The sequence below is a fragment of the Bombyx mori genome, chromosome 28 (genome assembly GCF_030269925.1).
Source record: "Bombyx mori chromosome 28, ASM3026992v2".
NCBI classification, from domain to species: Eukaryota; Metazoa; Arthropoda; class Insecta; order Lepidoptera; family Bombycidae; genus Bombyx; species Bombyx mori.
The window spans coordinates 1,147,243-1,173,611 of record NC_085134.1 but is presented as its reverse complement, the minus strand read 5'-3'; the positions used below and the strand labels follow the sequence as shown (position 1 = coordinate 1,173,611).

The following is a 26,369-nucleotide window of genomic DNA, read 5'->3' as shown; positions in this document are numbered from 1 at the left end:
TATTAAACTCACTAGCTTAATACATTTTTCGAACGCTATAGTAAGTACTATTTAGGTACTACAAATAAGGCAAAATAACAGTATACAGCTTTTTCCCATTTTTTATTGAATTTTAAACAATCAATAAACAAATACCAAACAAATTTCTTATTAAGATAACTCACGCCTAAAATTCAAAACACTGAATTACGTGTTAGCTTTTCTGAACGAAAGGTTTTTTATTTTGTTATTCTGGCAACATTGAAGTTTTTCAATTTTCAAACGGTTTTCGTTCGTTCGATTTATTTTATGGCGATTTAACAGTAAAAGTTTGTTAAATTGTTGTTTAACTCAAAAAACTATGTCAGTTTTCAACGAATTACTGCCTAAAATCTGTGAAATTTCGAAAACAATTAGAAAAAATTTCAACGATGACCTGAAGGTAAAATAGAAAAGTGAAGTGTCGCGTGTGATTGAACAGTATCCATTTGTTTATTATTCGAATTTAATGAAACATATTCTTGTAATCATCTGAATTATGTTAATTAGTGTTGAATAGTGTTTAAATTATTTAAAAAATTGTGTTGTAGGTTGCGTTTGAACGGTTAGATAAGTTTGAAGAGGAGTTTCAAAAAGGACGCACCAAGGCGCGGGAGAAAATCGCAAAAGATAAGAACCAAGGGCCAATCCTTCAGATCATTAATGAAGACGAAGGTAATCTTTTAATCCTGAAAACAACAGCATGATTTGAAGAATGTATGATAGACTATTTATTCTACCAAAACATTTGTTGAACTTTTCCTCACTTATTCAAAGATAAAGTAAAATTCAGTTAGTTTTATACTGTTTGAAATTCTATAAATAGGGCCATTCCTTGTGAAGATAAGGTGAAAAATATTTTGATAAAAACATTTATTACACCAAAACACCAAATATATCTAATAATGCTTCATATATGTAGACTGCTTTGTATCAGTTTGATTAACATCCTTGGAACATATGATTTGTCAAACTTTACCGAATGAAATACCTACATATTAGGATGTGTACATGCTATTCTAATAATTTCATTCATGAAACGCTACATCTTGCCATAAAAAATATTTTGTAGATGAATTGGTAAAACACCCATCAGAAACCAATGAGAAGCCAAGTGACAAATCCAACACAGACACAACCAGCAGAAGTTCAATTGAAAGTAACTCTGATAACACCCAAAGAGGATCTAAAAAACGAAATAAGAATGAAGTTGATGGATTATTTAGTCCAGAACAGGATAAAAGATTGAAAAGAAATGCTTCTGTAAAAGCTCAGAGTATTATTAGCAAACAGGTAATTCAATTTTGAACAAAATTGTACTCAATTGGAATTTTATATATCAATAAATGCAACTGTAGAAATGTTGATAAATCATCCAATATTTATCTAAAAGAAATTAAACATTGATGTTATGGGTCGTATGCCTGCACATGTACGTAGTTACTATGACCCTGCCTATTTCTCCTGCGAAGTACTAATATGTTCCAGTATGAAGAATTGGGTACTGAGACTTAGAACTTATGTCTCGTGGTGAATGGAGGCATTTACTTTGTTCAGGTCTATGAGCTCCAGTAACCACTTAACATTAAATGCATCATGATCGCTCACCTATCTAATCAATAAAATAAAAAGTACAATTAAAACAAAAACAAGTTCAAGAAAATACAAACCTTGATGAAGATTACATGCATACAGAATACTGTAGACAGTAGACAATATTATTAGAAATAATAGAATATAATACCAAATGACAAACCATTTGATTCACTATATCAAAATGAATTTTCCAATGTTGTCTAGAGACATTGTATAATGTTGCAGAGTGAACACCTTTGACATAGACAACCTCATTCTTAGAATATATAAATTTGTCACTAATTATCGTTAATCCTGATCTCATAATACTAAATAGTTTACTGAGTTACGACATGTTGTTCCTTATAGACCTTTGAGATTAATAGATATATCACTTAGACCACAAGTAAACCACCCCAAAAGTATTGAGATATACATTTTATTTTATTTACAAACATGTCATGCTTGTATCACAGAAAGCTATAATTACATCTTACATTTTTTATAGGTGAATGTAAATTTAACTCAAAAACTGCGTAGAGAGAATTCTTCAGCTAAAAATGATAAACAGAATCAACCAAAAGATGATGACAAAGAAAATGAACCAATTTCAAACATTCAGAGTAAGTAGTTTTTTTTAAATTAGACATACATTTTGAAAACAAGCCTTTTTTAATTGTTTATATTCTATTTTAATATCAAGATATATAGAGACATGGGGTAAAATTTTCAAAACTTGAGATATAACAGCTGTACATATTTCAAACTGGAACATTACTGTTTTGTAGCAGAATCAGACAGGATGGTGGTATGTGCAGGCTTTGTTATCCCTTACCATCACTAAATATGACCTCAACAAGACCATTAATAAAATATTATAAACTATCTTCTAAAACAGTTATTACAAATTCAGGTGTTAAATTTAAATAATACACAATTTCAGTTAAACAAGAAAAGATATCGCTGCCTCCCGAGTCTATGGAAACTGAATCATTGCCCTCAGATATTGAAATAAAACAAGAAAATGATTTTGCTATGCCTCCACCAGTTGCTCCAGTACCAAGTAATTTCAATTTGATAACAATATCTACTTTGAAGTTAAATTGAACATAAATTATTTTTTTATTATTTAAGAAATAATTGACATAGATTTCAAGCTTCAGGAAAAATATACTGTAAGCCACGATAGTTTTCTTATTCGTAGACTGTAAGCCTTATCCATACTAATGTGTAACTATATTTACTGATTCATGATGATTCAGTTGATTCTTTATATCTTATTTACAATTTGACTGCAGGTGGAACCATAGGATATACATATTTATTATCTTCTAACTAATCAATCTTTACAATGAGCACTCAGATTGGGTCACTATGCTGATTGTGCCTGATCCTCTTAAATCGGTACATAAGAGTGGTACATTTACTCTTGCAACAATGATAAACCATTTCAACCAATAATAGACTTCATCTGAACCCGGTCAGTGGATGAGCACAAAACTAATATTGCTACTAACCCTGGGGCGTGAGCTTTTGAAGCCTCAGTATATTTGAAGATTTGAATGGTCGAGTACAAAATGATTAACTTAATGTTCATTGACAATCAATTAACGTTATGATCATTCTTGGAAGAGGTTAGAGAATAATGGCCATACAACTCACAGTATGAACTTGGAAAATGTAAAACTTTCCACACTCTTTCTGATATTAATATTATTTTACAGAACTTCGTAAAGCTGTTACTAAAGAGAAGTCACGTGATGAAGGGAGTAGTTCCGATGAAGGGACGCAATATAGGACCACAAGAAACAAGAAACAGGCTGACATGATGCCGCCACCGGTTGTACCGTGTATGTAATTTTTTTATATAGACTCAGTTGGTGATGTCTAATTACTGATATCCATGATAGTGTGGTGGTCCGGGTACCGGGAGATACGGGCTTGTCCCGGCGTGTTCCAGAATATATCCCAAATTAAACACTCCACCAACAGTTTAATAGTTTGTATTTGGTAAGAAGCACAAGCACAGGAAAGCAGAAAGAAGAAGTGGATAATTAATTATAAGTTCAAAATGAACAAATATATTTACTGGCGGTAGAACGATTGTTTACAATATTAAAGCAGTGTCACATGCGTCGCAAGCAAAAGCGTGGTGCGGACTGGCGGGCGGGAGGTGACGTGACTGGCCGTCGTACGAGTCGAGCTTTTTACGTTTTGCTTATGCACATTACATCGTAATTTTTTTGCATGTCTGCCACTGTGTGGAGGACGCCACAATAGACATTGGTAATATCATAAAATGAAGCTACCAACTACCACTTAGGGTTGAATTATTCAAACATTTAAGGTGTTGTTCATGTAAAAACTTGTTTTCATTCATGTATTTTTACTGGATCGAATAAAAAATGCGGATATTGTATGAAATTTCCGAGTTACAATGATAATCTACATTTAGAATGTCAATAAATATTACAAATTGGAAAAGAAAACTTATTTGCTTAATTTTGTAGCTGCCAGATCAACTCGGGCCAGTTCCAGAGCAACAAGGAATATTGAAACAGAAGATAGTTCTGCTGATTCCAGAACTAAACGGACTCGAACTAAGAAGGTAAAACAGAAGTTGAGATAAAATGATTAATTTAAAATAAATAGAAAATAATATTAATTAGAAAAAAAAATGTGTGCGTGTACTAGTGTACACACGTAAGAAGTGAAACTTATTTATGGCCTTATTTTTCGAAAAATGATCTACATGCAACTTTCTAGAAATTGGTTAAATAAAGTTAAATTAGATAAAGTTTAAACAAAAGGATTTTATTATCATAGACATGAATACAAAAAAGTTAAATTAGATAAAGTTTAAACAAAAGGATTTTATTATCATAGACATGAATACAAAACAGATGGCGCGTAACGGAAAAATGTGACGCGTAACCGAAAAACGTGACGGTAAATTTTTTTCCAACGCCGATAAGGAAGTTTCACTTCAAAATTAGACAATTGAGTAGACAAATTTATAATGTAAAATGTATAAAACTTATTATTAAGCCTCACATGCCAACTGGTGGATAAGACTGGGCCTGTTACCATTTTATTAATTACCTAAAAAAGCTGATATTTTAATTGTAATCTCCTTAGTGTTATCCCATCAGTGATTGTTCCCACTGACATCAACCCAACCTTTATTTATTTTATTTATAACTTCATATACTAGAAAGTATTATTTATTATTAAACTGTTTATTTTACAGAAAGCATCAGAAGCAGTGGCTGTTGAACTGGAGAAAAATGAACTGACACATAACAATTGTACGTACTATCGCTAAATATGTATCGGGCGTCTTCTGAGTGATTGAGTTAAGACCAGAAGAAATAAGAGTGTATCTCAAAATGTATCACCCACACAGCTTTAAGCAGTTACTGGAGCTCATAAGGCAGTGATTGCCAAGTCTAGCATTTTTTGCATGTGTCCACTTGCCTTTTTTAAATTGCCCATGCCTTTGCAGGCATACGAGCTTACGGCCCCCTGCTGGTAAGTGGTTACCATCGCTCATGGACATCAGCAATTCCAGGGACAGAGCCAAGCCGCTGCCTACCGAGCCATAGATTTGGCATATTTTTTGCTATAGGCAGTTAATATTGCGTCGATGACCTCCCGAGGCGTCTCTGCACTAGAAGCTTACCTGTCTGTTGTATAACGCCCCGCCCTCCAGTCCGGATCCAGTGGCTGCTCACGTCCTGTCAATAATTCCATACTTGTTATACTTGGCATTATGTTAGGGTAACCACACTGTAATACTCGTGTCGATAGGGTGACGTTCAATTGGCGATGTCCTTGCACTTCCGCGACCCCTTTACACCCGTTCAGATTGTGAGATCTTCTAACCTTAATGCAACAAGAAAGTTACTGAATTTTAAAACTGTCTGTTTTGTGACAGCTAATTCAAGACGAATGAGGAATAATGAAACAGAAGAAGCACCGGTTGAGGGCAGACCTAAACGGACTCGAGCTAAGAAGGTAAATGTTAATGCTCATTCGAGTAAAATTGAAGTAGACTAACTAACACCGCAATGGATAGGAAATGAGCTATAACTAAAACTAGTTAGGGTGCAAACAATTTTTAACAACTCACAACGTAGCTTGCTGTGGTAATAATGTGTGATGAACAATGATAATATTTATTTATATTTACTGGTGGTAGGACCGGTTGTGAGTCCGCGCGGGTAGGTACCACCGCCCTGCCTATTTCTGCCGTGAAGCAGTAATGCGTTTCGGTTTGAAGGGTGGGGCAGCCGTTGTAACTATACTGAGACCTTACAACTTATATCTCAAGGTGGGTGGCGCATTTACGTTGTAGATGTCTATGGGCTCCAGTAACCACTTAACACCAGGTGGGCTGTGAGCTCGTCCATCCACCTAAGCAATAAAAAAAAAATAAAAAAATTATATGACCTGATTGATTTCAATAAATTTTCCTAGTACTACATACTTGTGATTATCGGAGTCTGCAATATGTAGATTACATTAATTATAATGAAATAAATTAGAATTGTCGGAAGAGCAGTACGATGTAATCGTAGGGTATAAACGTACAGGCATACGCGGTCGCCGGCAAAACTAAATCTTCTTTTCTTTTTCTCCACCCTTTTATCCCACTAGGTGGAGTTGGCACAGCAAATTTTTCTCTTTCATTCTTTTCCATCACCAAAAAGTGTATCTTAGAAAAACAAAAAAAAAAAAATATCGTTTACCGCCTGACAGATGTTAGTTGGGCTGCGTATAACCCCAAACTGCTCTTCATCTTCAAGTAACTACACAATCTTTCAAATATATGAAGATCACCATTGATTAAAAAATGTTCACAAATTCGTGTAATGTAATATTGCTATATATATACAATATGATTTTGTACGTATTTCTGTTGTTACAGAAGGCATCGGAGCTAGTGGCTGCCGAGCCGCCACAAAACGAGACAACACAAGAAACTTTACCAGGTGTGTATTGAGATTCACGAACATTATCCCATCCCATAGGTCCCTCAATGTGCCACTGCAACCCACCGCGTGGTCAAGTATGTCTAAAGCTTTATTCTGTTACAGCTTCGCCCGCGGAAAAGCCACGACCAAAGCGCACGAGGAGACTACAAAAAGCTGCGTGAGTTCAATATTTCGTTTATTTATTTTTATTTATTGCATATATGTGAGGCCGAGCTCACAGTACACCTGGTGATAAGTGATTACTGGAGCTCATAGACATCTACAACTATATACCGCCACCCACCTTGACATATAAGTTCGAAGGTCTCAGTACAATTACAACGGCTGCCGCACCCTTCAAGCCGAAACGCACTAGTGCTTCACAACAAAAATAGACAGGGTGGTGGTACCTACCCGTGCAGACTCACAAGGGTAGGACCCACCAGTGATCTAAAAGTATTTCATTATTTCTAAACTACTAATGGTAATCAATTTTGAGGCCTATACAAGTTATCTATTATTCTATTATATTACTATATAAGTGATTTCACTTTTTGATGATTGTAATGAAACAAAATTTCAGTGAGAAAGACACTCCGAAAATTGAAGAATCATCTCCGGAATTGATTTCGCCTAAAGAGGAACGCTTGTCGCAACCAAACGAGATTCAGTCGCCTATTCTACAGAAATCTAAAATTGTGACTGCAAATAAAACGAATAACACGGAACAAACCATCGAAATAAACAACACGCAGGACACCGACGCTGCCGACACTCATCAAGATGGCGGCCTAACACAAAATGGCGGACAGGAAGCGACGTCACAAGACGTATTAGACGAAACGAAAGTGATCCTAGCACCCAACGCTACGTTTAATTTGAAGGAAATGGATAAGACAATGGTCCTGCCGAATGGAGTTTATAACCATGCTCCCGTAACACCTAAGAATGTCGTGAGTATTACACAATGGTGTTCCGTATCTTCAATCAAATGGGTTTGTACTACGCCTCAGCCGAAACCCCGGCCTGAATACTGCGATACTCGTTATATCGACAAATTGAAATCTCTAAGTTCTCTCTAGTAAGACCCCGATGAACTGAAATAATGGTTCCGCGTTGGGGTTCGGGATAAATAAAATTCCACCGAAGTATAAACTAAAAACTGTATTCATGACTTAGAACACTTAAAACACTTCACTACACTTTTAAAATTCTCAATGCGCTTTTTCCACTTCGCTTTCAGGTGATCCATTTGCTGTTTCGCTTCGAGTAGTTGCGATTACTCACTGACAGCGTGCCATCCCTTGCAACGCCTTTATAGTCGATACCTCATCTTTAGAATTATCGAGAGTATTCAATATATCTCTAGTATTGTGTGTTTCCGCTATCTGACAATAGGTGGCGTTGTACTTCTCGAGCGTTCTAGATGCTACTAGATCCGCGATATTCGTTCGACTATTCGGCGATAGATGGCGTTACTCTTACCGGCGTAACAATATGTAGTTGCTCTGCTATTCGTAAAAAAATATATAATTATCAATGCAGATCATCGACTTATTTCTAACATATTTCCAGGTTCAGATGAACGAAACTGTCGTCCTGGAGAGACGCGCTTCCCAAACTGCGCCGCCGGGGAAAGAACAAAACGTAATACTGGACGCCACAGTTGTTCTCGACAAAGGTATGACTCGTCGTGAGTGTTTTTTTATTGCCCTTGTAGGCAGACGAGTATACGACCCGCCTGATGCTGGGTGGTTACCGTCGCCCATGGACTTCAGCAATGCCAGGGGCAGAGCCAAGCCGCTGCCTACCGCTACCGTTGTCATGTCGAAGCGGCTTTTTTTCCCTACCTAAACTGATAGCCGTGAGAGGCTATTTTAGCGTAACCTTAACTAGTAGGTGAGCTCACGGGGCTCTAACCTGACGACGTTGCTAACACGAACCCTAGCAAGAGCCGTTCCTCGCAAAATCTACCACCGGATCGGAAACGCGACCCACTGAGAAGATTCGGCGAGAAACTCGGTGAGCTGTTTCTGTGGGTTAATCTACTATTTAATAGAAACTCAGTGGGCTGTTTCTCGTCGAAGAGAGACGAGAACGATGGCCGATCGAAGCGACGCCGATCACTATATTATGGACTATTTTTCAAAACAGGCACAAAAGTAAATATGACTGAGGACAATTCATTACTGACGGACGACAGCGACGTCCCGGAGACCAGCACGCCTCCCCGGCAAGAGGTGCCCGCCGCGCAACCCAAGTTCGTATACTTTATTGTCTTGTTATAATCAACACTTGCTCGGGCATGTGTATTTATTATTAGGTAGAAGTATAAAGGACTATAAAACTGATCAAATCAGAAATAATTATCGAATGATATCCTTTATAAACGATTGGTGGGGTTGCACTTCTAAAATAATAATCTATATATTAATACTAGCTGACCCGGCAGACTTCTTAGTGCCTCAACAAATTAATAAAAGGCCTAAACTTTTGTATAAAATAAACTTAAAACAAACAAAAGGAATCCGGCCGACGGGGGACACATCAAAGGAAAAACAAAATTGTTATTTTTATTTAATTCCGAGCATTTTCATATATATATCTACCTTTTAAACCTTCTCTGGACTTCCACAAATAATTCAAGACCAAAATTAGCCAAATCGGTCCAGCCGTTCTCGAGTATAAGCGTGACTAACGAACAACAATTCATTTTTATATATAGAGATGTGAAGCAAAAAATCGGTATCCCATTTTATGACAATTGCCTGGATAAAGGAGTATGAAATTTCCCATGTTTATAGAGAATAGAGTGCAAAATGTTAATATTTTTTTATTGATCAAATTAAGAATAGATTAATATTGTTTGTCTTTAATATTATTTGTCTATGGTGTACTTTTGGTCTGTGATTATACAAGTATAATAGTAATTGACAATCTCCTTTGTCAATAGAACCCTGATAATGTTCAAACTTATAATTTCAATTAATTATATTCGAATTTCGACTACTGGGGACCACTAATGACAATGGTAATGAGGCTATAAAGTCCCAAAGAATCGACAGGGCCGTGCGCGGTTTGTAACGTAGTTGTAAACAAAGTAACGCTTTTGTTTCTTCTCCAGGTCCGCTGTGAAAGAGAAAGTGCAGCAGTTTGAAGAGCTGGCCTCCAGAGTCACCAGGACCAAGACCAGAGCCATGGCCAAGAAGGTACTTAGTGTTGGTTAGCTCCACGGGTTACAAGGAAACAGCCCATAACTGAGCTCAGCTGAGTCACCTGCCCTCTCCCCTTTTTACATCATTCTAATTCATTTGCTTCGCATGCATGATACACATAACAAGTCTGTTACAAAAATGTCCTAAATTTCAAATTATTTTGTCACAACCATTGATTGAACGGTATGTGTTCATTATTTTGGTGTAACGCTTACCATCACTGGGTAGTAAAAGCCTATATATATAGAGTACTAAACGGTAGGCAGCGGCTTGGCTCTGCCCCTATCATTGCTGAAGTCCAAGGGCGACGGTAACCACTCACCATCAGGTGGGCCGATAGCTCGTCCGCCTACAAGGGCAATAAAAAAAAACTCAATTTAGCTTGACATTTTTTTTTTTTTAAGTTTTAAACCTATATTATTATTTTACTAAAATCAAGATCCTACGAATTGACACAAGTAGTTTGTAATGGACTTTTATCGTATGTATCAAATAGCACTCACATCACTCACTCACATTGGATGTGTTGTCCTTGTTATCTACAGGAGGAGCGGCCCGAAGACCATACCCCGCCCGACCGGAAGGCGAAGGCCGCGCTGTCAGCCGACACCTTGAGCAAGATGAACTCTATGATCTTCAACGGGAAACTGCCACAGGTACAACCCTTTACAACCCTGGTTGTCTCGTTCACCAATCACAACTCGCATATTCAAATATAAAGAGAAGAAAAATATTCTAAACTAGCGACCCGCCCTCGCTGCGCTTCGGAAACATTAAATTTTATTATTGATAGGGGAGTCCCGCGGTGTTGCGCGCGGTACAACAATAACTGCGGATGATGCCGCGGGGCGAAGCTAGTCTAAAAAAGATAATCCTTATAACATCAGCTACCTATTAGTGAAAGTCTCATCAAAATCGGTCCAACCGTTTAGGAGATTAGCCGGAACAAGCATTTTCCAGTCATTTCCAGTTCAACAAAGCTAAATCAAACAACTCAACAAAAGTATCGTGACATCGCAGTTTAGCCTCTATTCCTCCCAATCTACTGTATAGAAGCAGTCAGATATCGCGCACTGTCTGCAGGTGTCCAGCTCGGCGTCGAAACCCCGGCCCGTGACCGCCACCAGCGCGAAGCCACCACTGCCGGCCTCCACGTCCAAGCTGAGCGCCGTCAGCAGAGCCCGGGAAGCCGCCGAGGAGTCCATCAGGAGCGAGAAGGAAGACGCCAGGAAAAAGAAAGAGGCCATGCTTGAAGCCAAGCGGGAGATGCAAAAGCGGTTGGAACAATGTCTTTTTGTGTTTTCATATTGTTACGCGCTAGGGTTCGGGATAAATAAATCGAAGCTTGAAAGGCAAACGTGACTCAAATTCAATTCAAAATCATTTATTTCAACTTAGATGTCAGTATGACACACTTGTTGAATGTCAAAATACAAATAACAATGTTAACTCTACCACCGGTTCCAAAAAAAAGCCACAGTCCTGAGAAGAACCGGCGAAACAAACTCAGCGGGCTTTTTTTTTTGTTTTTTTTTTCAAATATTTTCTTCTTTTTTTTTTTTTAAATAAATAGAAATATTCACAATAAAAGAAAAAACAAGTCAAAAAATACAATTAAAAAAATAATAATAATAATGAAAAATGAAAAGGCCAGGAGCGAGCGCCTCATTCCCACGTAGTGCCATCTAGTAAATAATCCTTAACTTTATAATATGCCTTGTTGCACAAACGTTCCTTAACAGTTTTCTTAAATCTATGAACAGGTAGTAGTTGAACGTTTAGTGGGATCTTGTTGAAAAGCTGTACACCCAGCCCCCTAAAAGAGTTGCTTATTTTCTTAATTCGAGCCGCCGGCAACGCAAGCCTATGTTTGTTTCTAGTGTTCACATTGTGCAAATCGCAGACTCTGGGGAATTCTACAATGTTTTTACGCACGTACAATAAATTTTCAAAAATGTATTGGGACGCTAAAGTTAGAATTTTGATTTCCTTAAACTTGTCCCTCAAGGATTCCCTCGGGTGCATATTATAAATAGCACGAATAGCCCTCTTCTGCAGGATGAAAATCGTTTCGACATCGGCAGCATTGCCCCATAGCAAAATGCCATAGGACATAACACTATGAAAATAACTAAAATAAACCAGGCGTGCCGTATCTTCATTAATATACATTCGTATTTTTTTTACCGCAAACGCTGCAGAACTAAGCCTACTCGCTAACTTGCATATGTGAGGACCCCACTGCAGCTTGGAATCAACTGTTATACCAAGAAAAACTGTCGAATCCACAAGCTCCAGTGTCTCTCCACTTACAGTAATATTAGTGTCAACTTGTCTAACATTAGGTGTGGTAAATTTTATACATTTTGTTTTTTTGTTATTTAATAACAGATTATTAACACTAAACCAATGTACCACGCGCGAGATAGCATCATTCACATCGTCATAATCTTCCAAATGTCGTTTAATTTTAAACAATAATGATGTATCATCAGCGAATAATACGACCTCGTGACGGGTTTCAATAAACTTAGGTAAATCATTGATATATACAAGAAATAGGAAGGGACCCAATATGGAACCCTGAGGAACACCCATATTAAGTAAGACACCGGACAATGCGACACACTAAGCGACAATGCGTGAACTTTACAGTAGACTAAGTTGAAATACCTGAAGAAATTGCTATTTTAACGAATCTATAGCTGTAGGATTGAAATAATTTTAATAGACCTAGAAATATATTTTTTTGCGCATCGAATATGGTTATTGCCTATTATTTATGTATAAAGCAGTTATTGTCGCTTAGTCACGTTTGCCTTTCAAGCGTCGATATATACTTTTTACTCACAAAAGTTTCATTTTTACCTCCCACAAATTCATTTTACCCCGTTTCCCCGACCGCTGATGTAAATATATATGTTTGTGATCAGTAAGCGCGAGGAGAAGATGGCTGCTGCGGCCGCGGCACGATCTGCCGCAGAGCTGAGCCGCGCACGCGCCGTACAGGACGCTGCCCGGGAGCGCGCGCAGAGACAGGCGCTCGCTGACAAGGAGCGCAGGGAGCGAGTCAAGGAAGTTGAGAGGGTCGGTGCTTGTAACATACCCCGAGTAGTCTAACTCATAGATACAGCCCACTGAGTTTCTCGCCGGATCTTCTCAGCGGGTCGCGTTTCCGATGGAAGTCTCACCATCGACAACAAACACATCACTAAAATGAATCGCATTGAGCCAGTAGAGCTGTAACGGACAGTGCGCGGGAGGGCGGGACGATCCAGTGGCCCCGCACGCCCGCTGCTAACACATATTCGAATTATTGGTCTTAACATCGACACACTGATCACACTTGTAAATACAATGAGACCTTAGAACTTGTATCTCAAGGTGGGTGGCGCATTTACGTTGTAGATCTCTATGGGGTCCAGTAACCACTTTACCACCAGGTAGGTTGTGAGCTCGACCACTCATCTAAACAATAAAAAAAAACAATATTATATAAATAAATTATTCGAACTGCAAATATTCATTTTTTTATTTATTAGTGTAGAACGAATAACTATATTATATATATTTAATAATCTTTTACTGTTCAATTATTTTCCAACGTAATTTTTTAATCTTTAATAATTTTTGAACAGAAGAAACAAGAGTTGGCTCGTAAAGTAGCCGAAACAGAAGAGCGACGTAAGGCAGAGGAGCAGGCCCGGCAGCAGCGGCTGGCGGAGGAGCAGAGACGCGCCGAAGCCGCCAGGAAGAAACAACTCGAAGAGGCTGCGGCGTACGTTGCTATATTTTATCACGTAACCACGAAACGTAATAAAAAAAAACGTAAACGGACTAAATCTCATACTCATACTCTATACGATGATTCTAATATTTTATTCATAACCCCAAAAACTCATTCACTCGTTCAATAGTACACAAGTGACTGATTTTGCTGTGCACTCATGCGCTTAGTCATGCTTTCAATCATATTTTGTGCATAGATAGTATTGTGTTACTTGTGTAGCTAGTTCTCTTGTTTAAGACTGGATTATTTCTATTTTAATACTTAATTAAAAGGCAATTAAAAATGTTTTCAATACATATCAAGACGTTTCACATTATCGGTGCGGACTCGTATAATGCAAAGACTCAGATGGCACGAATCCATCCTCCCCATCCTCCTAAGTGGAGTTGACTTCATCGCCATGTCCTCCTGCAGCACCACGCTTAACCCAAGCTTTGCTTCATCACACCAACACCACTCTTTTGATGAGCTGAAAATACAATAAACATAATTCTTCTTTTCCTTCGTCGCTTCCTCATTACTGAAAGTCGTGACCACCTTGGTCTAGTTTCTGCACCAGCTTCCTCCAACGTCGCCTGCATTCGGCCTGCTTAATGGCTCCCGTGACGCTGGTGTTTGTGGCCTCCTTGACAATGTCCGTCCACCTGGTTGGCGATCTTCCTCGTCTTCTCTTTCCTTCCACGTGACCTACAACTATTAGTTGTTTCAAGTTGTCAGGATTTCATCGGGCCACCTGTTCGAAGTACTTGAGGAGACGCTGCATACAGATTGTAAAATATAATTAGACACCTATAATTTTCAGAATGGAAAAAGAAGCGGCGATGATGGCGAAAGAGATTGAGAAACGACAAAAAGAATACATTGAAAAGAAGAAAATGAAACAAAGGATGGAGGAAAAAAGTAAGTCTGTACTTTATTCATAATATGTCATGTGTTAAAATTTATGTAACGGGACTCTCGGAACATGTCTAAGCCACAGTATTTTTTATTGAATACTTTTAAATATTCTACTGTCATCTTTTTTACTGTTAATTAATTATTTTCATTACAATCCCACAGTGCACACTCCACTAAAAATGCAAGGAACACCAAGCCACACGTACCCAATGGAACCTGTCTACATGCAGGACGGCTTCCAGTATCTCAACTCTGATGAAGATGAACCATCCAATCATGGACACGTGCCCGAATGGAGTACTAGCAAGGTGCGATCCTCATCTTGATAAAAATATCTATATATTAATACGTGAAGCAGGAACTATGTAGCTTTTTTTTACAAAAATTGCGCAGACTGAGAACTAAGAAATTTTCTCACACTTATAGATAATATAGAGAAGGAGTGCAGAATACTAATATTTTCTTAAATTATCCATAAAAAAGTCATTAAAGCAATAAACAAAACATTACACACACTACCATGTATTTGACACACACACATGCATATGTAATTGACAATAGATTAATATTATTTGTCTAAAGTGTAGTCTTGGCGGAATCTATGACTATAGAAGTATAATTGACAATAGAACCATAATAGTGTACAAATTTATAATTTCAATTAACTGTAGTCTATATTCGATTTCAACTACTTTGGGACCACTAGTCTATATAAATTGTTAAAAAACGTAGAGTCATAGAAGTAGACTTATATGTTAGCGATATACTATACGGACAGACAGACTATAGGCTATGTGATGCTCAGCAGTTATTGATGCACCACAATGTATGCTTCATATTTACAACTGAAAAATTTTAATCATACGGTAACTGGAATACCAGATTAAATTGTGAACTCATTCCAGGCTCGAAGACTACAATTGTACGTGCAAACACAACTGTCTCAAAGTCACATTGACAAGTTGTTCTCGGTTCGAGTCCACAGTCCTGATTTGAGGGAGATATTCCCAAACATAGACCGTTCTAGATTGAAACGTACTTCTTCAGCGGTGTGGAGGACACCGCCTAACAGATTACCAGCCGTACACGAGTGAATTGTAATGTAAGTCTGTTTTAATTGTTGTACAAAACATATCAATTTTATTAATTTGTTTTTTTTTTATTGTAAATTTTTAAAAAATGGTAGAGATTGAAGTATCTACCGGCATGAGATACATAAGGGAGTTTCTCAGAGGCGGATTATCCGTAAAGCAAACTAGGCCTAGGGGCGTGTAGTTACAAGTACGTGTAGTTGTAGCGTGTAGAATTTTGAAATAAATAAAGAAAATAACATATCGACGATTAAAAACTAAATGCTGATCTATAATCTAAATCTATAATAGATTATTCCTATTTCCCAGAGCAGAGAGGAATCATGAATTTCGATGTTCATTTTGTCGATTTCCCTCTTGATTTCTTCACAGTTATAACGTCATATTTCATTCGCGCATTAGTGTGGTCTACTAAAGTCTAGAGTTTGATGATACAACGTCATCGTAATTGCAAAAACAACTAGTTAAAATTTATAGTATTGTGATGGCCATTTATGACCGGTACAGGGGCGCCGATAAAGTGATTGCCTAGGGCGCTCTGGACCTTTAATCCGCCACTGGAGTTTCTTGATATTATTCTTATATTAGTTAAATTGAGAGATGGATTGCTTGCTTGAAGAGCGGGTAGTAAATGATTGAATGATAGCAAAATACAATATGTTACTATAATGTGATGCTTAGCGCCTTAGAAGGCTAGCATCTTTGACATTGCTATAAAAAATTTAAGGCACTGGTCTGAACAAAGTGTATTATTTGTACAGTTATTACCTTTACGACTTCAATTACAATTTATTTTCTCACAGTAACATTCAATAGATTCATAAGATCAATTTCTTTTCCAGGTACGATATGCAAAATGGACAAAAACTAGAGTCTGCAGGCGGAGGAGTATGTGTAAATAAATCATGTTAATATTATTTGGACATGTTTTAATCAAGAAGGATTCATCCCAAATTCAATGATATAAATGATTATTAAAGTGCCATTTTGAACACAATGTTCGGTGTGGTTCCCGGTTGAATAATATCGGTCTGTATGTAAGTCCTTTCGAATAATCTAAAAGTTTGAAGCTATATTCAAACACTGAAAAAGCTCATGGTATGAAATAAGTGACATCTGAGGGACATCCGCTCGACCATAGAAACTACCCGCATTCTGTTAAAAAAGTATTTACAGAGAAAACATTGAGAATGACATTGGCAATACTTTGGTTTTTACTGGCTTTTTTCCGAGCTTAGCCAATGTGAGCGAAGTCAATGTTGACGATGAATATTAAGAATTTAACAATCATCTAAATGAATATTTTATCACATCGATAATATTAAATTCTATTATAACATAATAGTAGTTATATGAGGAAAGACCTACTTAATTGCACTGTATGAACATATTTGTTGGCATATTGTTGTACAGTTGAATTTACATTCTAAAGCTGCTTTCAGACTACGCTATAATATAATAGCATATAGTATATAGCTCATAGCACAACAATATCGCGCACCATACATTGTTATGGACACGTTCACACTGTACTGTACTATATGGCTACTATTATTGGCTAAGTATACGCTGCTATACTATATGGCACTATAGTATAGCGTAGTCTGAAAGCAGCTTAAGACTTCAACGTAAGTTAATAGCCGAAGTTTATCATCTTGCAAATACGTATTTTAAACACATATATCATGATATAATTGAATCCTTTGTTTGAACAAAACATTTTCTTACAAAGAATTTATAAGAGGCTTTGCCGAACCCACCCTCAAATCTTGTAGATATTAATGTAGAAGAAATTCAATGAAATTGTGACATGAGGCTTCCCGTACAAATTTCATCGATTGAAATTTTTAGAAGTCGAATCAATTAATGAAATGTAAATTAGGTATTTGCTTTCTATCTTCTACGCACTCTTGTAGCTTCAGATGTATCTCTCATTAAGTTCCGAATAATGCCGCACCATGCTCACTATGATGTATTGTGTTGTATTGTATTATATTGTATTGTATTGTATTGTACGGTGTTGTGTTGGAACTGGAATGTCTCAACATTGAAAAGATACTTAGCACGAAGCAGGCCTTTTGTATTCACTAACGTTTCACGCCTAAAAGCGTTTTAAATTAATCCTAATATATCACAAATATTATGAGACTACTATTAAAATAATATTTAAATGTTAAATAATGTTAGGAGACTACTTTTAAAATAATATTGAAATTATAGATCTAAAACCTATAGTCTAGATTCATGTTCCTAAGAAAAAGACAAATGGAAACCACACAAAATCTCTATATCACTCTAAAAAAATAGAGAGATCGTTGTACCCGGTTACTGAATGTTCAAAAACCGCTTCATATAATTTATATATCTATACTAGCATAACAAATTAATATTATTATTTTTTGTCATTATTATTAGGGAGTCCAACACTCATAAATAATGGCCCATCCATTGAGTACATGTATTTTCTACATGAATACCAAGTTTCAAGTCAATCGGATGCATGGTTCAGTAGTTATAATGGAACATCCGTAAAAATCACTGTAGATTTATATATTAGTATAGATTTATATATTTTAGTTATACTAGATTACGCCTTTCATTTAAAAGCATTTCTATCTGAATACAGCAAACGCGCGTTGCGGCACTGGAGATATAAAAATGTGCAAAATCTGTAGCCTCCTTGTAAATTAGTCCCCTTTAGATTTTATCGGGAATCGTAATATTTAATTAGTGTACTTTATTGATAAACTAGTATATAAAAACTTATTGAAATAGTAAATTGTATTTACAGTAATCGACCTTATAACACGGTACTCTTATAACGCATTTTCATATTACGCGATTTCAGTCTCTCGTATAACCAGGGACGTCTTAAACTAGAATGGGGCCCTTGGGCACACAAGAATTTGAGGCCCTTTTGGAAAGTAAAAAAAGCGAATTATAATAACATTTTTTTACTGAGTATGACCATTTATTATAGGTAATCAAATACAGTATGATATAATATGTCATTAATGATATTAATGTTTTTTGGTTACGATTTCGATAACGGTTTTTTCGGGATTTCTGTTGAGCAAAATCTTCTATTATAGGCATAGTATATTCCTTGTAAATACCTTCTGATTACTGATTTCTGAAAAAAGTGAAATGTGCCCGACAAAAATGTTTTGAGAATAAACGTGTGAGAGAAATTGTCGGTCTTTCGGGGCCCCCTGAGAATGGGGGCCCTGGGCATGGGCCCCGTGTGCCCTTATGGTAAAGACGGTATTGCGTATAACACAGGTATTTTATATTGATTTGTACAGTTCATAATTAATTTCGCGTACATACCTTAGCACTTGCATCAATTGTGTTGTTATCAAATTAAATTAATTTATTAAATTTGTGTTCCTAGTTTTTGAATTGGAAAAACATTGCTTATATTGTATTATATATGTATATAACGCGTTATATGAGGTCATATAAGCGCTTTATGCGAGAATACTCCTGTAACGCGGAAGCAATCTACCGTGTTATAGGGGGGATTACTGTATTAAAGTCTTAAATTTGCTACTTCCTTTAAATTGAGGGAGGGAGGATATAATATAAAATAGTTTGATAATTTACGCCTTAATAATAAATTTAGATATTAAATAGGTTTTAGTGAACTTGTTGTATGCAAGACTTGCTTTGTCATCGTTTCATATGTACCCGATAAATATATATTTAGTCAAGGATATGTATCGATATACGCTGTGAGCACTTTCCAGTGCTTTTACTGAGAAGAAATTCGTAAAGTTAAGGGACTGACCGTATAAAGTATTCTAGGGACGTATATGACGTCACAATCATGGCCAATCTTCTACTGTATGTATTGCAGGCGTTTTTGAGGAAAGGGCTCTAAGGGTGCTTTGATAGCGTGATCAATTTTACCTTGCACAACCTCATTTCGATAATTCAATTATTAAGTTATTATACATACATTAAATTGCTTGAAAAACAATATTTTCTTTTACTAAAAAGTATACCTACTTTTATTACGCGATTAATTGAACTGAAAATAACTGGAATATTCAATTTTTAAATATAACTAGATTTGAGCATATTTTTTTTTGTTAATTTGAAAATATCGCAAAAAAACTTCGATAAGAGTACTGCGTTCCGTTTTAAACAGTGACCACTGTGCTTGCCTGCCTTTGCCGCTAGGGGCGCTGTTTCAACTGCATACAAATTCGAGTTAACTTTGACGCTATCGAGAGCGTTAAATAAATTACACTAGGCACATTGTATTGCTAACTATAAAGGAACGGCTTCACAGTATAGTAAATTGACGTCACAACTTCAGTGCTCGCAGTGCATTTCGGAACGTGTCCAAATAAATATGAACTAACCATTGAGCATATCTATGAAGTAGGTCGAGGTATAGAGTACGTCGAATTGTCAGTACATGACTATAGCCAAAACAATAGTCCCAATGACATTTATAATTTATTAATATTTTTGTTGTTTATGCTGTCTCTACATAAATTATAACGAATTGTCGCTCGAGGTCTTGTTTTATATTAATTTTATAGTTAAGACTGTTATTTAATTGTGAGTTAATTACATATTCGATCTATATAAGCCAATAAAAATTACATGGAGTAATATCATTGTTGACTTTTTTTTATAGAAATACACTAATAATTCTGTAAGATCTAGCTTTCTAGTTGTCTATGGTCTGCAGCAACCACAGACTATCGAGAGGACGCACATTCGGTTGAAACAGCTATGCAATGAGATCTATTCATGAGTGAAGATTCTTATCAATACAAGACGATACTTTCGCCACATTTATAAATGGCTTCTCTCTCTCTCCCTCTTACACAAAATTACAATTTAAAAAAATTCTTTTAAATAAATCTAAAATTACATAAGTCCCAAACTTGTTTCCACAAGAACCGCACACACGAACGCCACGCACAAAAATGGGTAAAGGTGCAGCGAGGGATCGTTTTTATAGTTTAGCGCTGGCCCTCGGTAACAATATATTTATAGGTGGGCAGCGGCTTGGCACTGCCCCTGGCATTGCTGAAGTCCATGGGCGATGGTAACCACTCACCATCAGGGGGGCCGTATGCTCGTCTGCCTGCAAGGGCAATAAAAAAGTCTGAAGTTCCCCTACAAGTAACAGATGATTCGTTGATAATAAAACGCGAGTTTTCCAACCAACACACTTTATTTCTAACCACCACTGCGCCCACACACAGGTCACAGCGCGCAGCCCGACATATGTTGAAGCCAGTCTCGTTTCGCGTGAGTGTTGCCGGGATGGGAGCTGTCCAGTGTCGGCATCGCAAATCGTACAAACTAATTTGAGGAGGCAGCGGAAATAAATATGGAAATGAGGGTGGGTAGCAGTAGTACCTTGCTATTTTAGGTAGTACCCGCACCAGTTGTTAATTACCAAAGTAAATGAACAGTCAGATTTAATGGTCACTTGTCTCGATGATAAAAGTTTTAAAAACATTTTCAATAAAAAAAAGTAGACAAGTTTTTCGGTGACATGATTCAATAAAAGTTCTTAAACAGAAACATGGGTAAAAATTTTTTTTTTATATTTTTTGATGATAAAAGTAGCAGCAAGGTTAACAAAATAAATGATCTACAAAAAAATGAGGAAATGCAGATCGTTCGGAGCGTCAATCGCATTTGGCGGTTTAGTCCAAGGCGGCCGCACCAGAGATGATCTCGATGAGCTCCCTGGTGATGACAGCTTGACGGGTCCTGTTGAACGTGAGGGTCAGCTTGTCGATCATCTCGCCGGCGTTCTTGGAGGCGTTGTCCATGGCGGTCATGCGGGACGACTGCTCTGAGCAGGCGCCCTCCTTCAGCGCGTAGAACAACAGCGAGGCCAGCGAGAACTCCGTGTAGGATTGGAGCACGTCGCTGTCCAGAGAGTCGTACGCAGTCAGCTTGCTGGCGCTCTGAAACATCACAATCTTGCCTTCTACTCATTCGTTCAGACCATATTCAAGTACCGAAAAACGTTAGAAGCATACTCCTTAAACTCTATGCGGGGTCAATGACCTGCTGTCATCATAAATCAATTTCTGCTGTGAGATCTGTCAATTTATCAGATATTTTATGTGTACTGGAGCCCATAACTGTCACAACTTAAAAGTTATCTCTCTTGAGACATGAGAGGAAATATCACATCTTGAACAGCTGTTCCCCTATGACCCGAATGGTGATCACAGACAACAGTTTTGTTATAACATAGTGTTATTCTTTCATAAATTGCAAATAATTGTTGGTGTTTACATAATGTAATATATAGTAGGTATATCACTCAAAAGGAGTACAAGATGTTGCCATACTGTGAATGACAATCCATATTTGTAATTTAGCTTGTTTCAACTTACTAAAAACCTCCACATAAACGTACCCCAATAATTCAATACCAAAATAGATAATTTTATTAATTACAAAGTCAATATTCATACATCATGTATTGAATTTCTAAAGAATCTTTATTATATTATATTGCATACCTCAATAGACTTCTTAGTGTAGAGGGGCAAGTCGGACTGGGCGTACGAGACCACAGACTTGAACTTGTTGTAAATGATCTTTCCGGAACCAAACTCGTATCCCGAGGTGAGGATAGCAGTGGCCAGCTGACTTGCGTCCAAGAAAGTAGGTGGGAGACGTCCGATCTGCCAATTAATTCAATTGATCTATAATACGGTTATTACATAAACGCATTGTGATATGAATTTGTGTACTTTGCCACTTTTTACAAGTTGAATGAACTTGTATTCAAAATTTATTTTCGTTTTTTTTTTTTTTTTGTTTTTTTTTTTTTTTTTTTTATTGCCCTTGTAGGCAGACGAGCATACGGCCCACCTGATGGTGAGTGGTTACTGTCGCCCATGGACTTCAGCAATGCCAGGGGCAGAGCCAAGCCGCTGCCTACCGCTTAATACTCTCCACAAGCCTCGTTTGAAGAAGGACATGTCATAGCGCTTGGGAAACATCGTGGAGGGGAGCTCATTCCATAGCCGGATGGTACGTGGCAAAAAAGACCTCTGGAAACGCACTGTGGATGACCACAGTGGCTCCAGGTAGTAGGGATGAACTCTACTCCGGTGGCAGGCGGTGCGATGGTAAAAACGAGATGCCGGTATCATCTCGAACAATTCCTCAGAGCACTCGTTTACTGAATTATTATTATTTATTTTTTCACATAGCTTGAGTAGATGCAGTATGGCATAGCGGGAAGATGCATTTTTATATCAAATGTTGTAACATACCCAAAGCATATTTAAAAAAACTAGAGGTCCCGCAGTGGTCGAAATTCGACTATAATTAATATGATTGTATTTTATACTTCTATAATCACAAATTTCGCCAAGACTACACTATAATAAATATTAACAAAGACAAATAATATTTAATCTATTCTCAATTTGACAACAGACGTCAAGAACAAAAGTTTGACAATAAATAGTATGCATGCGTGTGTGCGTCAAATACATGGTATGTAGTGTGTGTAATGTTTTCTTTATTGATTTAATGTATCTTTTATGCATTATTTAAAAAATATATTAGGATTGCGCACTCCTTCTCTATATTCTCTATAAGTGTAGTAATTTTCATACTCCTCCGTCTGCACAATTTTCGTAAAAAGGGATACAAAGTTTTTGCTTCACGTATTAATATATACATAATGACACTAATCTCTAGAGGCAGTTATAAACTTGAGCAGTTTTATATTAAATAAAGATATTGTGAATTCCTTATTAAGATAAGAACCGAATGACTAGTAAGTAACTAAAAAAAATCATAATGCACCTAAAAGTAAAACCTTTCAATTAACTATTTCATTTACACACATAAATTTGAATTCAATTATATAACAGAACTACAAAGCTTGTATACCTCATTAGCAACACTAATGATGTGCTTTCCGTACAATCTCTGCAGGATACCGCGAGATTTATCTCCCACACAGATCACCTTGATGTTCTCAGCACCAGGTTCGCTGAGACGGTTGCGGATCACTTTGGATACACCAGTGTGTACAGCTCCGCACAAACCTGGAGAATATTCAATACGTATCATATAGCCATGGTCAAGAGATTTGAGTTTTTAAATTATAAAGGTATTATAAAATGATAAAGGGTTCATTTCAGAGATACAAAAACATTCAAGCACAGGAAACTGTTAAATGTGAGGTTCAATCTCAAAGTGACTAAATAAATCTGAAAATACAATGATTGACTTCCACGGTGAAGAAATAACATCGTGTAATAAAAATCAAACCTGCAAAATTATAATTTGCGTAATTACTGTTGGTAGGACCTCTTGTGAGTCCGCACGGGTAGGTACCACCGCCCCGCCTATTTCTGTCATGAAGCAGTAATGCGTTTCGGTTTGAAGGGTGGGGCAGCTGTTGTAACTATACTGAGACCTTTGAACTTATATCTCAAGGTGTGTGGCACATTTACGTTGTAGATGTCTATGGATTCCAGTAACCACTTAAAACCAGGTGGGCTGTGGGCTCGTCTACACATCTAAGCAATAAAAAAAAGGGCATTACTTCAGCAATTGTAAATTTTCACAATTCATTCACTAAATTATAGTTTTGTCCATGATTTTACCCAGTTTTCTAATATTGGTTCATCATAATAATTATCAGCCCACATATGAAACTACAGCCTGTTCTTTGGCCATATATACATACGTTTTGTGGATAATGTTTTGCAAATCACTCCTTTCGTCATATATAAACTTTACATTTCTATTAAATATTAAGTCAGTTTAGGCTTACCTCTGTCAGAGGTCATAGCAACAAACAATTGCTTGGGGTCATCTTCGGGAGGTGTAACCTGTCAATGATTAGAATGGTCAAAATATATTGTAGACCAAGTGTATGTAACACTAGAGGTCAATTTTGACAATGTTTTGACGATTGGATTATTCATTAGAATAAGTGTATAGTATCTGAAGGAACATGCTCCAAAGGTGATAACATACATTTGGATGTATAACTAACATTTTTTGAATTTTTGATCTTTTCCCACTATTTTCTCCACAAACTATTACGCATTCACTCAAAATTTATTAAGCAGATCATACCTCAGCCCTTTCATAGAACTGTACTGCACCTTCACCATAGGGACGAGCAGCTTTCAGGTCACGCTCAGCACGGGTGTATCTTTAAAAGAAAACTTCACTAAACTTGCAAATTTACATTTTAATTATATTTAAATCTGTTTTAATGAGTTTGATCAAATAATTTTATTAGATAATTCAAAATGGTCAGATAACCGATGGCTTATAATGGAGAATACAGATGCCAATGTCATTTGCAATTATAATCTAGATAAGATTTTTTATTGAAAAACCCATTCTTTTTAGATATCTGCTTGATTTTATGAAATTATTTGACAGCAAGTCTTCATGACAAATTAGAATTCTATTTTCAAATTGAGTTATAGTGTAGATTGTACAAATGTTTTTTTTTTTCTTAACACTGGAATGTTTGCTGCATGTTGCATGATAATATTTGAAATATTCTGAACTCACTTAGCAGCTGACACCATCTTCATGGACTGTGTGATTTTCTGGATATTTTTCACAGATTTAAGACGGATGGAAATGGCCTTCAAAGTAGCCATATTCCTGTTTGGCTGATGGTAAACCACCGCCACGACTTGGGTGCCGACACCCGGTCCGAAGCGTCCCAACATTTTGCAAATCTGAAAATATTAAAACACATAAATATCCAAGTTCAATCAGATGATTGAAAGGTTATGCCCAGTTATGTAAGACTAACGACGTTGAAAATTATAGAACTACAAAACCACGATTACAAAATCAAAGTTAATTAATATCTAATTGAGTAGTATTTTAGTTTTATGGAATATTTTAAATAATTTACTAACTTTATGGGTGTTTATCGGTAAAATTTACCAGTCGACGAAAAAATGTCGCTGGCCGACAATTTTTAGGTGATGCCAGAAAGGAAAACTCATTAATTTCATACCTGCTATAAACGTAGCGACAAGTGTATTATCTATGGTAGCGATTATTCCATTTTACCTAATGCTTAAATGGATGGACGAGGTCACAGCTGCTGTTAAGTGGTTACTGGAGCCCATAGACATCTACAAAATAAATGCGCCACCCACCTCCAGATATAAGTTCTAAGGTCTCAAGTATAGTTACAATGGCTGCCCCCACCCCTCTAACCGAAACGCATTACTACTTCACAGTTGAAATAGGCAGGGTGATGGTACCTACCCGTGCGGACTCACAAGAGGTCCTACCACCAGTAATTACGCAAACTATAGTTTTGTGGGTTTGATTTTTATTACATGATGTTATTCCTTCACCGTGTAAGTCAATCGTGAACATTTGTTTGGTACATATTTCATTAGAAAAATTGGTACCAACCTGAGATTAGAACACCGGTGCATCGCTCAACACGTATGCACCGGACGTCTTATTCTTTAGGCCACGACGACTTAAAACTATTATAACTATTAGGTACTTAGAAAACAGTTTACATGTTGTCGTTGAAATTCATGAAATCGCTGGATGCCTTAAAATTAATAGCAAATAAAAGAATGTTTGGGATGATGGGAATGAGGAGGGAAATAGTATGATTTTTTAATTTAAATATTGTCTTCACATTTGCATGGCATGACGCTCCTTTTGCATGAAGTGATTATTGTCCTTTCTATCTCCCTCAATACCTACCTTTGGGGTCAAAGAGTAAACAACATAAGTCATAAGGTTGTTGGCGACCTTCGATCAACAATAATAACTATTGTTGATC

At 36.8% G+C, this 26,369-nt stretch overlaps 2 protein-coding genes across 3 annotated transcripts; one reads left to right on the top strand and one right to left on the bottom strand.

Annotated features, from left to right (window-relative positions):
• Positions 1 to 214: 214 nt before the first annotated feature.
• On the top strand, positions 215 to 20,193 carry LOC101744248 (inner centromere protein A). 2 transcript variants are annotated; one of them, XM_038021069.2, is made up of 23 exons: positions 215 to 421; positions 570 to 693; positions 1,091 to 1,311; positions 2,102 to 2,216; positions 2,537 to 2,656; positions 3,318 to 3,443; positions 4,104 to 4,201; positions 4,844 to 4,901; positions 5,531 to 5,610; positions 6,524 to 6,587; positions 6,693 to 6,747; positions 7,153 to 7,522; positions 8,145 to 8,250; positions 8,724 to 8,829; positions 9,694 to 9,778; positions 10,330 to 10,440; positions 10,868 to 11,061; positions 12,718 to 12,871; positions 13,423 to 13,562; positions 14,377 to 14,474; positions 14,634 to 14,779; positions 15,377 to 15,573; positions 16,405 to 20,193. In XM_038021069.2, the coding sequence occupies exons 1-22, from the start codon at positions 341 to 343 to the stop codon at positions 15,563 to 15,565; spliced, it is 2,841 nt and encodes a 946-aa protein (XP_037876997.1). In that variant the 5' UTR covers positions 215 to 340; the 3' UTR covers positions 15,566 to 15,573; positions 16,405 to 20,193. The 2 variants fall into 2 exon arrangements, with proteins under 2 accessions (XP_037876997.1, NP_001296509.1); NM_001309580.1 differs by lacking the exon at positions 16,405 to 20,193 and having other exon boundaries at positions 341 to 421; positions 15,377 to 15,565.
• A 547-nt stretch (positions 20,194 to 20,740) lies between these two features.
• Positions 20,741 to 25,537, bottom strand: LOC732965 (H+ transporting ATP synthase gamma subunit). Its single transcript, NM_001046963.1, is given in 7 exon segments — positions 20,741 to 21,507; positions 22,075 to 22,239; positions 23,465 to 23,622; positions 24,357 to 24,414; positions 24,665 to 24,743; positions 25,115 to 25,287; positions 25,474 to 25,537. Coding segments are annotated over 6 exon segments (891 nt in total). The 5' UTR covers positions 25,279 to 25,287; positions 25,474 to 25,537; the 3' UTR covers positions 20,741 to 21,240.
• Between the last annotated feature and the right edge of the window lie 832 nt (positions 25,538 to 26,369).

Coding starts and splice junctions, on each gene's coding strand:
- LOC101744248 (XM_038021069.2), top strand. CDS start 341: ATGTCAGTTTTCAACGAATTACTGCCTAAAATCTGTGAAATTTCGAAA. Junction 422..569: donor ATTTCAACGATGACCTGAAG/GTAAAATAGAAA, acceptor ATTGTGTTGTAG/GTTGCGTTTGAACGGTTAGA. Junction 6,748..7,152: donor AGGAGACTACAAAAAGCTGC/GTGAGTTCAATA, acceptor ACAAAATTTCAG/TGAGAAAGACACTCCGAAAA.